The sequence below is a fragment of the Apteryx mantelli genome, chromosome 18, assembly GCF_036417845.1.
Source record: "Apteryx mantelli isolate bAptMan1 chromosome 18, bAptMan1.hap1, whole genome shotgun sequence".
NCBI classification, from domain to species: Eukaryota; Metazoa; Chordata; class Aves; order Apterygiformes; family Apterygidae; genus Apteryx; species Apteryx mantelli.
In genome coordinates, this window is record NC_089995.1 from 19,550,293 (window position 1) to 19,568,796 (window position 18,504).

General features: G+C 62.1%; 5 protein-coding genes across 5 annotated transcripts; 3 read left to right on the forward strand and 2 right to left on the reverse strand.

Moving 5' to 3' along the window:
• Window positions 1-226: 226 nt before the first annotated feature.
• On the reverse strand, window positions 227-2,554 carry TNNC2 (troponin C2, fast skeletal type). The gene is made up of 6 exons (XM_067307602.1): window positions 2,488-2,554; window positions 1,307-1,358; window positions 1,053-1,196; window positions 864-978; window positions 634-770; window positions 227-511 (listed from the first exon to the last, which is right to left on the reverse strand). The coding sequence occupies exons 1-6, from the start codon at window positions 2,497-2,499 to the stop codon at window positions 480-482; spliced, it is 492 nt and encodes a 163-aa protein (XP_067163703.1). The 5' UTR covers window positions 2,500-2,554; the 3' UTR covers window positions 227-479.
• Window positions 2,555-4,901: 2,347 nt separating this feature from the next.
• On the forward strand, window positions 4,902-8,027 carry SNX21 (sorting nexin family member 21). Its single transcript, XM_067307754.1, is given in 5 exon segments — window positions 4,902-4,968; window positions 5,474-5,768; window positions 5,877-6,046; window positions 6,161-6,171; window positions 6,330-8,027. Coding segments are annotated over 4 exon segments (1,134 nt in total). The 5' UTR covers window positions 4,902-4,968; window positions 5,474-5,487; the 3' UTR covers window positions 7,002-8,027.
• Window positions 7,920-10,656, reverse strand: ACOT8 (acyl-CoA thioesterase 8). Its single transcript, XM_067307753.1, has 6 exons — window positions 10,517-10,656; window positions 10,295-10,431; window positions 9,509-9,734; window positions 9,064-9,221; window positions 8,459-8,650; window positions 7,920-8,356 (listed from the first exon to the last, which is right to left on the reverse strand). Exons 1-6 carry the CDS (start codon window positions 10,633-10,635, stop codon window positions 8,238-8,240), a joined length of 951 nt encoding a protein of 316 aa, XP_067163854.1. The 5' UTR covers window positions 10,636-10,656; the 3' UTR covers window positions 7,920-8,237.
• Window positions 10,657-10,898: 242 nt separating this feature from the next.
• Window positions 10,899-14,628, forward strand: ZSWIM3 (zinc finger SWIM-type containing 3). Its single transcript, XM_067307845.1, has 2 exons — window positions 10,899-11,160; window positions 12,348-14,628. The coding sequence occupies exons 1-2, from the start codon at window positions 11,006-11,008 to the stop codon at window positions 14,341-14,343; spliced, it is 2,151 nt and encodes a 716-aa protein (XP_067163946.1). The 5' UTR covers window positions 10,899-11,005; the 3' UTR covers window positions 14,344-14,628.
• Window positions 14,629-14,959: 331 nt separating this feature from the next.
• Window positions 14,960-17,047, forward strand: ZSWIM1 (zinc finger SWIM-type containing 1). The gene has a single exon (XM_067307560.1). The coding sequence runs from the start codon at window positions 15,009-15,011 to the stop codon at window positions 16,932-16,934; it is 1,926 nt and encodes a 641-aa protein (XP_067163661.1). The 5' UTR covers window positions 14,960-15,008; the 3' UTR covers window positions 16,935-17,047.
• The last annotated feature ends 1,457 nt before the right edge of the window (window positions 17,048-18,504 follow it).

Consider the following 18,504-nt stretch of genomic DNA (forward strand, 5'->3'; position numbering starts at 1 on the left):
TCCGCGCGGAAAATCTGAGCTCACCGCTGGCACTGGCCCAGCAGCCTGTGGGAACCGCCAGCCTGGCACCGCCACCCCTGCCGGCACGGCTGCCCCTGGCGCGGTGCAGCTCACCCCCCGGCACCCGGACGGGCCGTCCCGCACGGGCTGCAGGGCTGCGGGCTCTGTGCTGGCTCCCCGCATCCGCCCGCAGCCCATCGCCCGCAGGAAAGCCCCAGCCAGCAGCTCCAGCCTTTTCCCCTTTTAATGAGGCTCAAACATAAACCGCGCTTGACGGAGCGGAGGGAAAGGCCTTGGCCGCTGGCTGCGGGGGAGACCGGCGCCCCGGCGCGGGCAGGGGTCTCCCAGCCGGCCGCGGTGCCGTGGGGTCCAGCTGGAGCCGGCAGCGGGGGGCCAGGCGCTGCGGACGCGCTGCTTCCTGCGGATGGCGGCGGAGCGAGGCTGGAAGCAGCGGCCGGGCCCCGGGAATGTCTGGTCCCTTACTGCACGCCCTCCATCATCTTGAGGAACTCTGCAAAAGAGCGGCACCGTCAGCACCAGGGCTCTGCCTGGGCGCCGGGAGCTCGGCGCTGTGGTCCAGGTGCTCAGCACCGTGGTCCGGGGCCAGCCGGTGCGGCAGGCACCAGCACTCACCGTCAAAGTCGATGCGGCCGTCGTTGTTCTTGTCCGAATCCTTCATGAGGTCCTCTATGTCCTCCTCGGTGACGTGCTCGCCGGTGGCCCTGAGGATCTCGCCCAGCTCCTCGATGTCGATGAAGCCATCCGCGTTCCTGCGGGAAGCCAGGGCAGGGCGTTGGGCCGGGCGGGATGCGGCCGCTGGCCCCGCCGGGATGGGCGCCCGCAGCCATCGCCGCCCCACTCACTTGTCGAAGACGCGGAAGCAGTTGGCCAGCTCCTCCTCGGACTTGCCCTTGGCGTCCTCCTTCATCTGGCGCACCATCATCACCAGGAACTCCTCGAAGTCGATGGTGCCGCTGCCTGCGGGGAGGAAGCCCAGCAGCGGTCAGGCGCGCCGCCGGGGCCCCGCCGGCCCACCGAGGAAGGCTGCTCACCGTCCTCGTCCACCTCCTCGATGATGGCGTCCAGCTCCTCCTTGGTGGGGTTCTGGCCCAGCATCCTCATCACCGTGCCCAGCTCCTTGGTGCTGATGTCCCCGCCGCCGTCCGCGTCAAACATGTCGAAGGCGGCCTTGAACTCTGCGGGAAGGGGGTGTCAGGCAGGGCAGCGCGTGGGACAGGGCCTCCAGCACCCGGGGAGAGACCCCGGCCGGGATCCGGCCTTGCGCCCCACGGCCTCCCTCGCTCACCCGCGATCATCTCCTCGCTGAGGAAGGCACGGGCTTCTGCCTGCTGGTCCGTCTGCAAGGCGAGGGGAGAGGGGGTCACCACCAGCCCCGCACGCCCCAGCCCCTGCGCCAGCTAGTTCAGCACTGCTCCCTGGGCCACAGAGCTTTGCAATGGGGCGAGGAGCTTCGCAATGGGGCAAGGAGCTTCATGATGGGGCAAGGAGCTCCACAACGGGGCATGGAGCTTTGCAATGGGGCGATGAGCTTTGCAATGGGGCGAAGAGCTTCATGATGGGGCAAGGAGCTCCACAACGGGGCATGGAGCTTTGCAATGGGGCGAGGAGCTTCGCAATGGGGCGAGGAGCTTCGCAATGGGGCGAGGAGCTTCGTGATGGGGCGAGGAGCTTCGTGATGGGGCAAAGAGCTTCGTGATGGGGCAAGGAGCTTTGCAATGGGCCGTGGAACTTTGCATTGGGGCAAGGAGTTTTGCAACAGGGAAAGTCCTGGCTCCCAGCTCCCGGCTCCGGCGTATCTCTGCACAGCGCAGCCCCGCACACGGGTGCCAGCGACAGTGCTTGCGCAGCCGGAGCTAACGGTGCCGCATGCGGGACGTGCGCGCCCTGGGCCATCCCAGGTGCCGCCGAGCATCCGCACAGCCTGCAGAAAGCTGCTGATGCGGGGCCCCATCGCAGCCGGCCCCCCCCCCCCCCCCCCCGGCGTGCCCTTGGCATCCCAGGCGTGCAGCACTATTTTTGGGATCTCCTTAGCTCCCCTTATAGGGAGCAGCGGGGCCGTGGGCACCTGTCGGCCCTGGATCGAGTTTCGCCTGGAGAGCTGGTCGGCCCCGGTGCCACCGGTGTCGCATGACCCGGCGCTCAGCTTACAGCCGCGGCTGCCTCCTCCTCCTCCTCCTCCTCAGCACGGCACAGCCCTGGGGCCCAGCCGGAGTGGCCCCCACATCCCCCCAGGGCTGCGCGCCCATCGGGATGGCCACACGGCCCCTGCCCCAGCGGTGCAGACCCTGCCCAGCCCGGCGCCTCCCCATGCCGCGCGGCTCAGCCCGGCCCATGGCCACGTCGCTCCCGCCTCCGCGGCACCAAGGCGCCCGGCAGCCTGCGATGCACGTTCGGCCCCGGCACCGCTTGGCAGCGGAAGCCCCTCGTGCCCCGGCACACGGCACGCGGCATGCGGCGGGACCTTACCATTGAAGCCATTTTCGCTGCTTTCCTCCCCTAGGGAGTCACCGCCTCCTGCACCGAAAAGCCCCCCGAAGCTCCCCGGTGCCCCTGGCACCCCAATTTGTAGTGTCCCCGCGCTGCACCCTGCCCCTGCCATTGGCCCACGGTCCCGGCAGCCTATCAGCTCCCCGGTGCAAATCCAGCCCCGCTCATTGGCGACAGGCGCATTTTACCTAATTTAGCCAAAGCATTATTGGCCAAGAGCTGGGGATTAACCACGGGTCCGGAGCCGGGACAGAAATTCAAGCCCGGTGGGGAGGGACGCTGGAGCCTTGACAGGAGCATGGCTCTGCCCCCTCCGCAGCACCCACCCGCCTGGGGCAGCCCAGCGAGGAGGGGGTTAAAAATAGCCCCGGAGCAGCCGGCATCACCCCGGCGCTGCGCGGCACCCTCGCATCCCCCCCTGAGCAGCGTCTCCACCCTGGCCCTGGGTGTGGGAGGACGAGGCATCGCTGGCCCCGGCCCCCCCCATCCCGCAGCACCCCGGGTGCCCCTGCCTGGCCCTGCCACCTCTGGCCCCTCCGCTCTGCTCAGCCGTGTTTTCCCCGCGAGCGCAGCTGGGGCAGAGCCCAGGTGGGCAGGGGCAGGGGCAGCGGGGGGCCCTGGGGCCTGGGCAGGCAGCGGCAGCCGCGAGCGGGGCACGGAGCACCCCAGCCCCGGGGGTGCTGGGCCAGCCCATGCTGCAGGGTGCTGTGGGGCACCGGCTCCTGCCACCCGGCTCGGCCTGGCCCGGGAAAGGCCCTGCCTTTTGTGCCAGAGCGAGGGTGAGAAAACCTCCCAGAAGCATCCCAGCAAGTGGGAGCTGGGACTGGCAGCACCTCCGGCCCGGTAGGGATGGAGATTGGAGGTTCAGGGTGCTGCTTTGGGGCACCCCCAGCACCGGAGGAAGATCCTGTCTGAGCCCGGGGAGCACGGTCCCTATCCCAGCCCAGGGAGCACGGTCCCCATCCCAACCCAGGGAGTGCATGGGCCCCATCCCAACCTGGGGAGCATGTGGTCCCCATCCCAACCCGAGGGAGTGCGGTCCCCATCCCGGTTAGGGGAGCACAGTCCCCATCCCAGCCCAGGGAGCGTGGGGTGCTGAGCTGGGTGCAGCCGGCGCGCCAGGGAGGATGGAGCGATGGGAGCAGCTGGGCTGGCTCCTCGATATTAATAGACATTCCCAAGAAAGCTGCGAGGAGGGAGCAGGCATGGCGCTAAATAAGGCAGGGCGAGCTCTGGGCACAGGACGTCGGGCCGTGGCGGTGGGCCCAGCCGGCCAGGGTACGTGGCAGGGCCAGCCGGGGGCCGGGGCCAGCCGGGGGCTAGGGCAGCCGCAGCCCCATGCGGCCATCGCAGGGGCCTCGTGGCGCAGAGGGTCTGGGGTCCCGGGTGCCGGGTGTCAGGGTCCAGGCACCGGGGTCATGGGCACTGGCACACGGGGTTCCTCTGCCCAGGAGGGGCAGCAACTCCAGGTGGCTCCGGGCTCATCCCGGCTGGCTCTGGGCTGAGTCCGGACCAGCTCCATGCTGTCCCGGGCAGGGCTGGCCCAGGCAGCCGGCATGGCTGAACCGGGCTGTGCCGGACCGTGCAGTGCTGGGCTGGGCTGTACCAGACTGGGCCAAACTGGACTGCTGTACTGGACCATGCCAGACTGCGCTGGGCCAGACTGGGCTATAGCCAACCATGCCAGCCTGGGCTGTGCCGAACCAAGCCAAGCTGCACCAGGCAGTGCCGTCCCCGGCTGGGCCCCTACAACAGCAGGGCTGTACTGTGCAGGCTGGGCTGGGCTGTGACGCACTGTGCCATGCCGTGCCGTGCCATGCCGTGCCATGCCAGGGGGACTGTGCCAGGCCAGGCCATGCCAGGGCAGCCGTGCTTGGCTGCCCTGCACTGTGCTGTGCTGTGCTGTGCTGTGCCAGGCTGCGCTGCACCGGGCTGCACTGTGCTGCACTGTGCTGCACTGTGCTGTTACCAGGCCATGCAGCACTGGGCTGGGCTGCGCCGCACCATGCTGGGCTGTGCTACACCGAGCCAGGCTGGGCTGCAATGCACGGCGATGAGCCGAGCCGAGCCGAGCCGAGCTGAGCCGTGCCGGAGGAGCCGTGCCAGGCTGTGATGCACCGTGCCGAGCTGTGCCAAGCCAAGCCGAGCCATGTCGAGCGAAGCTGTGCCGGAGGAGCCGTGCCAGGCTGCGCGGCACCGTGCCATGCCGTGCCGTGCTGTGCCAGGCTGTGCTGCACCGTGCCATGCCGTGCCGTGCTGTGCCAGGCTGCGCTGCACCGTGCCATGCCGAGCCGAGCCGAGCCGAGCCGAGCCGGGGGGGCCGCGGCGGCCCCGCGATCCGGGTTCCCGGCGGAGGCGGAGCCGCGCAGGGAGGATCCCGGGACGGGCCGCGGCGGAGCAGCCATCGCGCGGCGCGGCCGGGACGGGACGGGCCGGGACGGGACGGCGCGGGGCGGCACGGTACGGGGCGGCGCGGAGCTGCGCCGGGAGCGGGCGGGACGGGGCGGCCCCGGGCTGCGCCTGGCGCTGGGCCGCGGCTCCGGGGCGTCCCGGCTCCGGGAGGGGCGGCACCGGTACCGGGCCCGGGCCGGGGTGTCCCGGGCCGGGGGGCGGTATCAGGTCCGGGGGGGCCGTACCGGGTCGGGGAGGGCAGAACCAGGTCCGGGATGGGGGGTCCCGGGTACGGAATGGGGGGGGTCGCGGGTCCGGGGGCTGTACCGGGTCCTAGGTGGGGGGTCCCGTGGTGGGGGGGTCCCGGCATGGGGCTGTCCCGGGTCCAGGGGCCGTATCGGGTCCCGGGTGGGGGGTCCCGGGTCCGGGATGGGGGGTCCCGGGATGGGGGGTCCCGGGATGGGGGATCCCGGGATGGGGCTGTCCCAGGTCCCGGGTGGGATGCCCGGGGCAGGGGCCACGCTGCGCCCGGTGGGCCGGTGCCCCCGGCTCCCCGGCTGACCCCCAGCCGCAGCCCCGCCGGCCGGCATGGCCTCCCGCATCCTGCACCGCCTGCGGCACGCGCTGGCTGGCGAAGGTGCCAGGGAGGAGCCGGCATGCAGCACCGCCGAGGCCGAGGACTTCCCGGAGAGCTCGGAGCTGGAGGACGACACCGAGGGGCTGTCCACGCGCCTCAGCGGCACCCTGAGCTTCACCAGCCACGAGGAGGAGGAGGAGGAGGAGGAGGAGGAGGAGGACGGCGCCAGAGAGGAGCTGGGGGAGCTGCCGGAGCCACCCGGGGAGGCCGCCGGCGCCGAGGACAGAGGCAGGTGCCGGGAGCCGGCGCCCGGGGGGGCGGCAGCGCGGCGTCGGGGGGCCGCCGGGACGTGGCCGGGCCCCGCGGCAGAGCCCCGCTGACGGCCCCTCTCCCCGCGCAGAGTGGGGCCCTGCGGGCGAGCGCGCGGGTGGTGGCGGCGGCGGCGGCAGCCTGCTCACCCGCCAGCTCCAGGAGCTGTGGAGGAAGTCGCGGAGCAGCCTCACGCCGCAGCGGCTGCTCTTCGAGGTCACCAGCGCCAGCGTGGTTAGCGAGCGCTCCTCCAAGTACGTGGTGAGTGAGCCCGGCCGGGGCGGCGCGGGCGGCCGGGGGGGCCGCGTCCCCTGGGGCCGGCGCTGATTTCTCTCTGTCTTTCCCCGTGCTGCTCTGACGGTGCTGGCGGCTCAGATGAGCCTCAGGTAACTTTTGCCGACCCGGGCGTGCTGCCGCCCAGCTCCCCCCGCTGCTCCGGCAAACCTTCCCCGGGGCAGGTCCCGCTCCGCCACCGCGGCACCGCGGCAGAGGCCGCGTCCTGGCGTCCCGGCGCCGCCGCCCTCACCCCCGCCTCTCCCTGCAGCTCTACACCATCTACCTGATCCGCTCGGGCCGGTTCGACAAGGCGCCCGCCACCATCGCTCGGCGCTACTCGGACTTCGAGAGGCTGAACCGCCGCCTGCGCTGCCGGTTCGGCTGCGACATGGCCGGCATCGCCTTCCCCAGAAAGAGGCTGCGCCGGAACTTCACCGCCGAAACCATCGCCAAGCGGAGCCGAGCCTTCGAGCAGTTCCTGTCCCACCTGCACTCCATCGCCGAGATCCGCCGCTCCCCCGAGTTCCTGGAGTTCTTCTTCCTGCAGGACCTGCGGGCAGCGCAGCGCCTCACCTGCACGGGCATGTACCGCGAGGCCCTGGCCACCTGGGCCAACGCCTACCGGCTGCAGGACCGGCTGGGGGTCTGCGGCTCCGGCCGCTTCCTCCTGACGCTGGCGGGGCTCGCCGTCTGCCACCAGGAGCTCGACCAGCTCAGCGAGGCTCACGGCTGCTGCGAGCAGGCTCTGCAGCTCCTGGAGGCCCAGGACAGCCACCCGCTGCTGGGGCCCTTCCTCCAGGCCCACATCCACCTGGCCTGGAAGGTGGGCAAGGACAAGCGGCAGTCAGAGGCCCGGCTGCAGGACCTGCAAGAAGCGGGGCTTCCCCTGCAGCAACAGCCCACCCTGAAGGAGTGTTTGATCAAGGAGGCTCTGGACTGAGCACCCTTCCCCAGCGCTGGGGCCCGCACCGGGAAGGGGTGGCACACGGCTGGTGGGGCTGGACAGCTAGTCTCTCAGGGGGCAGGGGGGCTAGGGATAGCTGGGAGTGACGAAGGTGGCGTCACGGGTCGGGACGGGGTGCAGAGGCAGAGCTGTGTTCGTGTAAGGCTTAGGCAGGAGTGCGGCAGAACCCGCGTGTGGGGGCTGGGACAGGGGCTGGCCTCACCAGGTGGCTGCTTCTCTAGAAAATGCACTTTTTAAAGTCAGACAGTTCATCCCTCAGCGCCAGATGCTCCCTGCCAGGGAGCCAGCTCCTCCTCAGGAGGGAGCTTCTAGAAGTAGACAGGAATTGGAGCTGGGACATACTGGCACTGCATTGAAGGAACAGGCTGACTTCTGGCAAAGTCTGGAGCGCTTGCCAGGAACTTCCAATAAAACTTATATAGTAAAAAAAGACTTTATTAAATAAGTCTTGATAGGAGAAAGGACAGGGGCTCCTGCCGCGTCTGTTCAGCTTCACTTCCCTCAGGCATCGCACACAGGGGCGCTGATTAGCAGGAAGTCTTTGAGCCTCCTAGGCTGTGAGATGGGAACTGACTTGTTCCCTTTCCCATTGCTGCGAGGGTCTGCTATGAGTGTCTGGGCCTTTTCTCAAGCTCAGCCCTTTGGAGGAGACCAAGGGGAGAGCAGAAGCAGCAACTAATCTGCTGGGGCACAAAGAGGGCAGGAGAAGTGAGAAAGGGAAGCCACGTGTGTGTCGGTAGTGCTTTCCCCTCCTGTGACCTGGTCTGCAGCAGGGGCACAGCCAGCTCCCAAGCGCTCCCCGGCGCTGCCCACCCTTCCCCAGCCAAGAGGAAGCTCCCTAAGGAGTTGAGCACAATCACTCCGGAGCCGAGGACAAACTCCAGAGGACAGAGCTCAGCTGTTCACGTGATGGCTTTATTTAAGGTAGGTGAGGGGTGGCTGAGGATAGTGTATGGCTATGCACTGTGCAGCTAACAGTCAATAAAAGTTGATGCCACTGCAGCCTGTGCAGGTCTACGTCAGTCCCAAATGTTCTCCACGCACTGGCACTCACAGCTGCACTGGATTCAGCCCACACTGGCTCGGTGCTTCTCCTTGCTGCTGCTCGGGATCATGGCTTGGTCCATGTTTCCAGCGCAGCCTTTTCAGCACGCCTGGCTGCTGCCCTCACACAGGAGGGATTGGTAGAACTGCTGCTACCAGCTTCCTCAGCTAGAGTTTGCTCTGGTTGGGCTTTTGCTCCACCCTGATGACGCCTTCCTGCGCACAGGTAACAGCCAGGACCCCATCCCTGCGCCACAGTCGTCCATGCACGAGTCCTCGGCACGCACCTGCAACGAGTGCCTGTTACACTGCGGCCCTCCGCCTCCCCGCTGGGCAGGGCTGGCCTTGCCAGCCCCACGGGATCCCCGGGGAATGCGACGGGGACTCACCGGCCCAGGGGCTCTCACACTCATACAGCATCCAGTGGTCAGCTCGGAAGGGAGCGTGGAACCACATGGAATGGTCAAGGGACACCATGAATTTGACATTGTACTGTCGGTGGGGGAGCAAGGCCGTGCCCAGAAAGGAATAGTCAGAGATGTAGGCGGCCACGCAGCAGTGCACCTTCATGTCGCACTCTCCTGCAAAGCAACCAGGATGGCTCATTCAGCGTGCAGCAGCTTGTGAGGTGGTTGTCGGACAAATCTGGAGATGAGGTGAAGCTCCCAGGAGCTCTGCTCTCCCGGGAAGTGCAGCTATTAGCTGGGCAGGGCTGAGATGCTGTTTCATAGCTGTTCCCCTACTATGTCCCCTTGGCTAAAGCCTGCAGTGATTGAGCATGGCAAACAGGCACTTTTTCATGCCCCCAACACCCACATTTGTATTTCAGCTTTGAGAGTCTCAGGCTTCCCCCTAGGCTTGGGGCACAGAGAGCCCATGAATCATGACCCTCTCAGCCCACTTTGTCATGAGTTTGCCCCACAGCATTACTGTGAGCGTGAGCCTGAGCCTTCAGTTTGTGAGGGAGCTGGACCACCGCTGTGGCAGTACCTACCAATGTAGCCTCGTGCTCGCACCCAGAAGAGGTGCTTCGGCTCCTGCGGCTCTGAGCAGAATATATCCGGTGGGTTCACAGGTTTGATATCAATCGGCACATCCTTGGCTTGAATCTTGTTGAGATGCTTTCTGTATTTCTCTGCCAACTTAGGATCCCTTTAGACCAACACAAAGCACTGACATTAATGCCGAGTGTCCAGCAGAAGACCTAGGATGGGTCTGGCTGGCAGCAGTTTCAACAGCTCGGGGACCCAGGGCCACACAGAAAAGCAGCAACAGCTCAGCTCCTGTCCTGTTCTGCTTCTCTACTCCCCTCCCAAGAGTACTTGAGGACTCCTCAGATGGTCACTCAAATCCTTCCCCGTCTGCTTTTGTCACTGCACCTCCCTAATCCCAAGCTGCAGAGAAGAGAGTCCCCAGTGCCCACTTTCCTCTTCACTTACTCCAGGAACTTCTGAATGAGCTCTGCTTGGGTCAGCAGCTCCTCAGGGGGCGGCACTGTAGGCATGGTGAACTGGTGCTGCACAGGGCTCTCCTGGGCCAGCTGGAAGGAGGCCTGGCAGATGAAGATCGGCTTCCCATGCTGAATGGCCTTCACAGAGCGAACAGAAAAGCTCTTCCCTGTGCGGGTCCGCTCCACCTCATATAGCACTGGCACCTTGGGATCCCCTGGGACAGAGAAGGGCCTTTCTGCCATTGGGCAGTCACATGTCACGGAGAAGACCCGGTCTGCACAGATCAAGCACTAGGGCCCAGCAAGCCGAGCTATCTACGCCCAGACCTGGCAGTGCTGCCCACGCCCTCTGTGCTGGAGCCAGAACGGTGGCACCTGCTCATCCCTGTGGGCCTCAGCCCTGGATCCCCTGATCCCTCAGTCCCTGGATGCACCCGCCTGACCCCAGTCTCCCATCCCAGTCTTCTGGACCTATCTACCAAGCCTTTCCCCCCTCATCCTCCAACTTAGTCCCTGGACTGACCTGCCCAGCTTTGCGCCCCAGTCCCCAACCCCAGGCCCCCAGTCCTGCCCCCAGTCCCCAACCCCAGGCCCCCAGACTCACCCCTCGCCCCCTGCCCTGCTCCCCGGCCTCGCCCCCCGCCGCAACTCTCGGCAGTCACCCCTCCGGCCCCACATCAGCCCCAGGCCCCTCCGCCCCGATTCCCCCCCAGCCCTGTCGCCCCGCTCCCCCCGCGCCCGCCCGGCGCCCCCGGCCCGGCCCGGCCCGTCCCACCTGCCCGCACGAAGTAGCAGTGCAGCGAGTGGGCCTGGAGGTCGGGGCTGACGGCGCGGGCGGCCGCCACCAGGGCCTGGCCCACGATCTGCCCGCCGAAGAGGCGCTGCGTGGCGGGCACCCAGTGGTGCCGGCCCCTGCGGGCGAGAGCGCGGCGGTGAGCGCGGCGGCGCGCAGCCCGGCGGCGCGGCGCGGCGCGGGCGGCGGCGCGGCCCCGCGCACCTGAACAGGTCGAGCTCCAGGCGCTCCAGGCTCAGCACGCTGGTGAGCAGCGCGCTCCGCAGGTCCCCGGGCGGCGGCGGCTCCCCGCCGGGCTCCGACGCGTCCCCGGCGGCCGCCATCTCCTCACCGCGCCGCGCCCCCGCCCGCCCGCAGGCCCCGGCGCCCGCCAATCAACAGCGACATCCGGCAAGAGCAGGAAGCACCGCCCCGGCAGTGGCTGTCAGTCCCAGGGCACGTGACCTGAACCGCCGAGCTGGTTGGACAGACTCCTGCCAATCCTGCCCTGGAGCCTCTGATTGGTCGGATCCGGGAGGTGGGCGGTGCACCGGCTGAGTTAATAGGGACGGAGGGCCCGCCCCTCTTCCTTTCGCGGGGGCGGAGATGGCGGGGGGCGCGCCGGGCTGCGGAGTTGGGCCTCGCCGCGGGGCTGGGCCTCGCCGCCGCCGCCGCTGCCGCCGGGCCTCGCCGCCGCTGCTCCCCGGCGCCGCTATGGAGCTCGGCGCCCGCTTCCGGAGCTACGCGGACTTCAGGAAGCGCTTCCGCGCCTACAAGGCGGCGCAGCGGTGCTGCTACGGCGTGCGGAGCTGCGTCTCCGTGCGCTGCCACAACCGGGCGCACGGCACCGCCGTCCGCGAGGACGTCATGTAAGGCCGCCCGGCCCGGCCCCGCCGCGGCCCCCGGCCCGGCCCCGCGCGGAGGTGCCCGGCCCGAGGCCGAGCGGGCAGCGCCGCGGACCAGCCTGCTCGCCGGCACCGCTCTGCGGGCCGCGAGTCTTGTTTGCGCCCGTTCACACGAGCTCTCGCAGCTCAGCTGCTTGTCGCCCGGGAAGGGCTGGTCCTGGCTATGTCAGAGGGAAGAGCGCTGTTGATTACATGTCGCAGGCTTGCTGTTTTCATAGTCTTGACTGGTTTTGTGTCATTCTCACCTTCCCCCTAACGTTTTTTCTAGCTAGTGTCCAGTTTCCCTCTCCTTCTGCTGGTACCCTTCTCCTGTCTTGTATCTTTGTTGCTCAGCTCTGTCCAGGGCCTTATTCTGCCTTTTACTTTGACAGTTCTCTCTGCTGTTTGTAGCAAAACCTGTAGCTTTGATCTTTGAAGTGATCCTTTTGTGACAGTGCTGGCTAACTACACCTGCAGCCTTTTTCCACTACAGTAGCCTGGCTTTAAATATTGATGTCTGTTAGCATTCCCTAACTGCCTGTTACATCACTGTGATGGAAAAGCGTAGTCATGTTTCCCTGCCGTAATAATTGATTCTGCAGCCCTTGCTTACCTGCATAGCTCTGCTAAAGCCATGACACCATCTTGTTTCCATCTAAGTGAGTAGATCTGCTCGTGTGAGCAAAGGCTGCAAGGTCATGCTCTAGTTACATAACTGCTCTGCTTGCCTTCTTAGAATACAATTTAATCTCATGTCCTAAAACCTTTCTTACTATGTTCTATCCTGCTCCTCTAGATGCAGAAGAGTTGTAGAAATAATGTGGGCTTTAAGGGAGTAAGACATGCAGATATTTCAGAAGTTATTTCATCAATGGTTTTGCTGTTTCTGGGGAGTGGAAATGGTGGAGGTACTACTGGAAACAAGAACTGGAGCTAGTCTGTAGTGCTTGGTCATGGTTGTTGTAACTTTTAGTTCCTTCACCCCTGTTGTGTTTGAGCTCTCTCTTCCCCCAAGCTATGAGTAGAAAGCCACCTAACATGTCTGACTAACGTATGTGCTTTTATATACTCACTAACTGAATGTAGAGTTGGCATGTAAGAAAAGTCAAATTAAACATTGGAAGCCTGGAGCTTTATTGCTTCTCTCACTAACTTTTCCTCAATGTTTGCAGGTTCATGCAGGTGAAGTTTGGTTGTGGCCGGACCCAAAAATACAGTAAGAAAAGAAAGCAGCAGCCTGATTTGTGTCCAGCTTATTTTGTTTTGCAATATAATGAGGACATAGACCAACTTGTGATCAGTGAACTGAACAGCAATCATGTACATGTAGACACAGGGTCTTCTGTGACCAGAACCACAGCTAAAACTGCAAGCACTACAGCATATGACAGCCCTGCAATAAAACTGCATAAGCAACAGGCAGGTGAGGCAGAAAGCTGTGATGTGGTGAATAAGGACTCATGTGTGGTAGCTGAAAAACTTGTGGACAGGGCACCTGCTCTGTTCAACAAGATTCCTGTGCTCCCTGGGGCAGCAAAGGAAAATGACTCAACTTCAGCACTAGTCAGAGTTGCTGAAGTCATGAAAAACTTCCTGAGAGTGGACATGGGTTCATTGGCCTCAATTAGCGTAGGCAGCAATCAAGACCTGGACAGACTAAATTTTCAGACTAGCAAGATGAAGAGCTTATTTGTCAAGTTTCCTGAGAGCCTGCTGCTGCACAGGGTGCAGAGTGAGAGGGGACATGTTCTCTATGCTTTCTTAGTAGAGAGTAAAGAGCGAGTGGGGAAAATAGTGCACTTGTCAGTCCTGAAGGATGACACAAGACAGAATATCAGCAAAATGCTGACAGTCTTTAAGAAGTTCAATCCTGAGTGGCAAAAGGCTAAGGCTGTTTATATGGACTTGTCCTTCCTTCACAAAGCTGTCCTCCAAGAGCTCTTTCCCTCTGCCCAAGTGCTCCTTTCTGTCTACCACACTGTCCGACTTCTTGAGAAGAATGTAGAAGCAGCAGAAGTGTCATCTTCCTTCAAGCAAAACTTGAAGCTGGCCCTGAAGAAGGTAATATTTTCCACTTCAACAGCAAATCTAGATACCTTGTCTCAGCTGGTGAAGTGCTTGGTTAGCCAGGAGTTGTATGACTACCTTCAAGCCAACTGGTTCTCCTGTGAGATGCTGTGGTACTTTCATGCAAAGAAAGGACTGCATTCATGCAGTGCATACATGGACAGCCTAGATCTCATCACTCATAAAATATCTAGTATCTTCAGCCAACAGCTGTCCTTGGAGACAAGCATTCTTCGGTTTTTTGAGTATGCAGATTGCTTTGATGCCAAAGATTTGGAAAGCTTGAACCAGAGTTTCTCAAGCATTGAGAAGGACAGTCAGAACAGCCTCCAAGAGAAACCTAAAGTGCATGCTTGTGCTGCAGCCAAACAAGCTCCTCTTGGTAGTTCGCAGGTTCTCCTCAGATATCCTGAGCCTCCCAAGCAGGTTGCTATAGAGAAACCCGCAAAGACAACATGCTCCATGCTGGCTGCTCTCTGGGAGAGTTGTACAGACTTGGGCTACCAGCTGTGTATGAATGAGTGGGAAGTAGTGCAGAAGTCAACCCAGCTCATCAGTGTTGTGCAGGATAATATTGTAGTTCAGGTGCTAGAAGATGCACACCAGGTGGGCAAAGACTACAAGAGCTGCAGTTGTTACTTTCACTGCAGATACCAGCTCCCCTGCAGGCATATTCTGTCTGTGCTGCATGCTAATAAGAAAAGTGTAGAAGAAAGTATAGTTTGCAAGCATTGGCAGAAGAAGTACCAGCACCTCTCAGTTCTTGGAGAGAACCTCTTAGACCATACTGGACATCACAGAGGTATCCAGCCAGAAGCAGAGGGAAGATATGACAAAATCCAGTCCCTCAGCAGGGAGTTTGCTAATCTCCTGATGCAGTGTGATGGGGAAGAGCTAGAGGAGCGAAGCTCCATGCTCAGAACGATCATGGATATCTGGGCTAAGTCATCTGAACCGGTGGCAGAGGCTGGGAAAGACCTGACCTTTAGAAACATGGGGGATCTGCCATTTCTGTGGGTAAAGCAGGAGGAAGTGGAAGTGGAGATTGCAAATGCAGATTCTGAAGGATTACCAATAAATGTAGACAGGCTTCTGACATGAAATGCCAAATACCCTGGAGCTGCTTGGTCAGTCCAAGATGTTAATGGAAGCTGATGGGTCATCCTTCTCCCAACTTCCTTAGCTTCTCTCCTGTCAATCCCCAATGACTCAGGTTATTAGGTGCTTTCAAACAGCTGATGGGAATGGGGAGCCCGAGACCTTCTGTTCTCATGCGGCGAGTGCATGAGCAGTCTCCGACTGCAGCACGGTGTTTCTGCAGGGCCAGCGCTTACCGCGGTGCTGCTTCAGAGCCCCGGCGGCGTTTAAACAGGTCGGAGGGCTCCGGGGCACGGCGGGGGCGGCGGCGAGGCGGGCCGGGGTCTCCGGGTGGGGCTCGGCGCCGGCCCGGGGCTGCGGGCGGCGGCGGCGCTTTCGGGGCGGGCACGTGGCTCGGCCGCCTGGAGTGACGTCGCTGCGCGCTCACTGGAGAAGAGGGAACCATGGCAGCGCGGCCCCGCCCTTGCGCGTCCAGCGGTGATTGGCGGTTTCACCAGGAGGGGGTTGGGCCCATCCTCGGATTGGCCGGGCCCAGTGGCCGGTCCGGACGGGATCTCGGTGCCCACCGGTTTGGTGGGGGCTGAGGGGGGGCCGGGCGGGACCGCCCGTCGCAGGGGGAACGGGGCCGGCTGGGACAGGCTGCCCGGAAAGGCGCGGTGGAGCGGGGCATGCCGGGATATACTCCCCAGGAAATAACGAGGCATGCTGGGATATACTCCCCTGAGGAAGCCGTGGAGCAGGGCATGCCGGGATATACTCCCCAGGAAATAACGAGGCATGCTGGGATATACTCCCCTGAGGAGGCCGTGGAGCAGGGCATGCCGGGATACGCTCCCCTGAGGAGACCCTGGAGCAGGGCATGCCGGGATGTACCGTGGCGGCGGAGCGGGGCGCGCCGGGAGGTGCCCCCGGTAGCGGGGACAATGGCGCTGCCCGCGGCGCAGGCCCCGGCTCCGGCCCGCGGCTCCCGGGTGCCCTACCGGCTGGGCTTCCAGAGCGCAGCGGTGCCCCGGGTGCTGCTGGTGCACCGGGCCCTGGGCCCGCGGGGCGAGGCGCTCTTGGCCTTCCTGGCGGACGGGCTGGGGCCGGTGGGCGGCCTGGCCAGGGTGGTCCACCTTGCCGTCCCTGCTGACGAGTCCGCGGAAAGCCTGGCCTGCGTGTACACAGCCTTCAAGGCGCTTAACCCTGCCTGGAGGGAAATCCAGACCTTCCTGGTGGGCCCGGACTTCCCGTCATTGCTGGCTCTTTCGGAAGCCTTCCCCGCGGCAGTGGTGCGGTTATCCGTCTTCCACGTGTGCAAGCACCTGCAGCAGAGGATTCACCAGCTGGCTTTGGAGTGCCGCACCGAGAGGCTGATCCTGAACGCCCTGAGGAACACTATGTGCGCAGCTACGGAGAGCAATCTGCGCAAGATGCACACCATTCTGAGCCACTTTGTAAAGCCGGACTTGCTGCCTCAGCTCCATGTTCACTGGCTGCTCAATGATGAGATTTGGGCCATGCACAGACAGAGGAGTTGGGTGGAAAGCAGCGACTATTTTAAGGACCTGGAGATCATCACCTGGGCCATAAGCCAGGTGTTCTGTACTGGACTCTCTCTGGAGGCCCGCATCACTTCTTTAGCGAAGCACTACCAGAAGTGTGTTTCTAAGAGTCCTCCCGATGCTGTGATGTGCTCCACTAGCCATCCTAATCACCAGGTTACTCAAACAGCTCTTCAGAGCCCGCCTGCCTTGTGTTCACCTCTAGCCCCCCTTACTACCTCAGCAGCGTGCCAGGGTAAGCCATCTCAGAGCTCCATTTTGGGCTCCCCCAGCACAGTGCTGGCTCATCAGAAACGGCCTGTGCAGAGCTCCCTCACAGCTGTGAAGAATCCCCTGGTTGTTCTTCAGGTTCCCCTGGCAGCTCTTCAGCTCCCCTTTGTTCTCCAGAGTCAGCCTGCAAACTCGCAGACTCTCCTTTTCCACAATAAGCCAGGAAGCCCTCAGACCTCATTAGATCCGTCATCTTGTGCAGCTAAACTAGAGGTCACAGAAAACCCGGAGGGTGACAGTGATGAGAGTAACCGAAAGACTGAGGAGTGCATCAAGCAATCTTTGAGTGACATTTGCACAGAGCCTGCTGCCAGGCTGTGCCTGAATGAGTTTGCAGTGGTTCAGAAGTCTGTACAGCTGATAGGCACCAACGAGGACACTGTCAATACACAGGTCCTTGAAGATGCGCACAAAGTGGACCAGAAGGGCCTGAACAACTGCACTTGCCATTTTAACCAGACGCTCCAGCTGCCCTGCCGGCACATCCTGGCTGTGCTGCATTCAGACAGAAAGACCTTACAGCCGGAGATGCTAAGCAAGCAGTGGCAGAAAGGACGCGATGCCTGTCGGGCAGGGCGAGACGGCACTGATGGCCTCTTGGAGGTTCTGAAAAGCTCCTGGAATGAGTGCTTGGATAAATCCTTGGCAGTGTCCTTCCTTACAGCAGAGATCAGCCGGCTGCTCACCCACTGCAGCAGCGAGGAGTTTGAGCGCAGGTACAACGCTCTCCGAGAGCTGGCTGATAGCTGGATCGGACCTTATGTTCAGGTGAAGCTATAGTGGAGAACTGGAGAGCTGAACTGCCCTGTTCCTTTTGCAGGTGCCTGTGCTGCATCTGAAGCCCTTGGGAGAAATGGGGCATCAGATATTACATAAAGGTCTGTTTATAATTCTGCCAGTGTCATGACTTCCTTTCTTTCCCCCGGGCTGTTCCCTTGAGGCTTGGTATGGAACGGGCAGTTTGGGCTCCCGTATCCGCTGAGCAAGTGTTGCCTTTTGTATAGGGGAGCTAAGGAGCTGCAATACAAACTCCTGATGAGACTCTAATGAGCTAACCAGTTGCTGACCTAGCTAATAGGAAACGCGGCTGGGAGTGAACTGAGGTTGGTGTGGAGTAGGAGTTCATGGTATAATAGCATGGGACAAAATTATTTGATCCACAGCCAGCGCCTGCAGGTCCTTCCAGCATCCAGCTGTTGTGTTGTGCAACAAAGCTGATAAATGAGCCTTTTATCGTTTGGAGGCTGCGCGTCTCTGAACCAACTACTGCCGCCCCTCCCTGCCTGCAGGACAGCAAGGCCTCTCGCTCGCTCAAGTCAGGAAGGTCGGGCAGCGTTTCTAAACAGTTTTTCTTGGTCGTCTTTTCTTGTTTTGTTGCCCTGTAGTCAATCGAGCGAGCCTGGCTGTTAAGAAGCAGCAGATCCTGAGGGTGGCAATCTCGGCTGCTGGCAGTGCTGTCCACGGGTCTCGAGCGCGGAAGTTGTTTATCTGGTTACAGCAGCTGCTCTTAATTCCTCCTCGGAAAATGGAACCCGCCCTCCCTCCATCAACAGCTTTGTTTGCTCAGTGGAAACAGGACGAGGGAACTGCTGGGAGCTCACAGCAATACAAACAGAGAACTATAGTGAAGTAGAGAATAATGCTTTAAAGTTTAGGGGCTGGGAGGTGGGAGGGAGAGGAAAAAATACCCGAAAGAGCAAGCAAGTCTCGGATCCAGCCCTTAGAAGTTGCTTGCAGGCTGGTTGAGCTTTCAGTCCCTCTTTGCCAGCAAGAACAACTCCAACAAAGGCAACCTGGCGTGTAGGAACATGACGGGCTGCACCCTGCTGCAGCAGCAGGGCGGGATGGGGGAGCATGTGGTGGAAGGAGCAGATAAAAACATAAGTAGACCTCACTTGGTCATTATGGTTCATTCATGCTGCTTCACACTATGTTTTCCATGATTGGTGTTTCGCGAACGCTTCTGGTTTTGGTGGAGTTAGCCCATTGTGGGAGTAGAACTTCTGCGTGGTTGGGGATTTCCTCCTGGCCTAGGGTTTTGTAACATTGTCTGATAGTATCGAATTCCTCTGTCTAAATACAGTGTAGTGTTTCGTAAAACACTGTAAACTTAGAACTACTTGTTTTCACTTCTCAAACCATGCTGTAGGAGAGGTCTGGAAGCTGCTGCCTGTTGGCCTCCTTTGCTATCTGCCTTTCTTGCAGGCGTGTGCATCCTCTCTGATTTTCAGAGAGCCCTTCCCCTCTGCCTCTCGCTCTGGATTCTCCGTCATGAAGCTCTGTGCAGCTCTAACTACGTCTTCCTCTCGGACCCCTGGCACAGGCACTGTGGGAATGCCAGCGATCGTCA

What these genes read in the sequence shown, in the direction of transcription:
- TNNC2 (XM_067307602.1), bottom strand. An exon ending in CAGCGAGGAGATGATCGCGG is followed by an intron (nt 1,197 to 1,306) that starts GTGAGCGAGGGA and finishes CCCTTCCCGCAG; the next exon opens with AGTTCAAGGCCGCCTTCGAC. An exon ending in CGAGGAGGTGGACGAGGACG is followed by an intron (nt 979 to 1,052) that starts GTGAGCAGCCTT and finishes TCCTCCCCGCAG; the next exon opens with GCAGCGGCACCATCGACTTC.
- ACOT8 (XM_067307753.1), bottom strand. Translation starts at nt 10,635, where the DNA reads ATGGCGGCCGCCGGGGACGCGTCGGAGCCCGGCGGGGAGCCGCCGCCG. An exon ending in CTGGAGCTCGACCTGTTCAG is followed by an intron (nt 10,432 to 10,516) that starts GTGCGCGGGGCC and finishes TCTCGCCCGCAG; the next exon opens with GGGCCGGCACCACTGGGTGC. An exon ending in GCGAGCACGAGGCTACATTG is followed by an intron (nt 8,651 to 9,063) that starts GTAGGTACTGCC and finishes GTTGCTTTGCAG; the next exon opens with GAGAGTGCGACATGAAGGTG.
- ZSWIM3 (XM_067307845.1), top strand. Translation starts at nt 11,006, where the DNA reads ATGGAGCTCGGCGCCCGCTTCCGGAGCTACGCGGACTTCAGGAAGCGC. An exon ending in GCCGTCCGCGAGGACGTCAT is followed by an intron (nt 11,161 to 12,347) that starts GTAAGGCCGCCC and finishes CAATGTTTGCAG; the next exon opens with GTTCATGCAGGTGAAGTTTG.
- ZSWIM1 (XM_067307560.1), top strand. Translation starts at nt 15,009, where the DNA reads ATGCCGGGATATACTCCCCAGGAAATAACGAGGCATGCTGGGATATAC.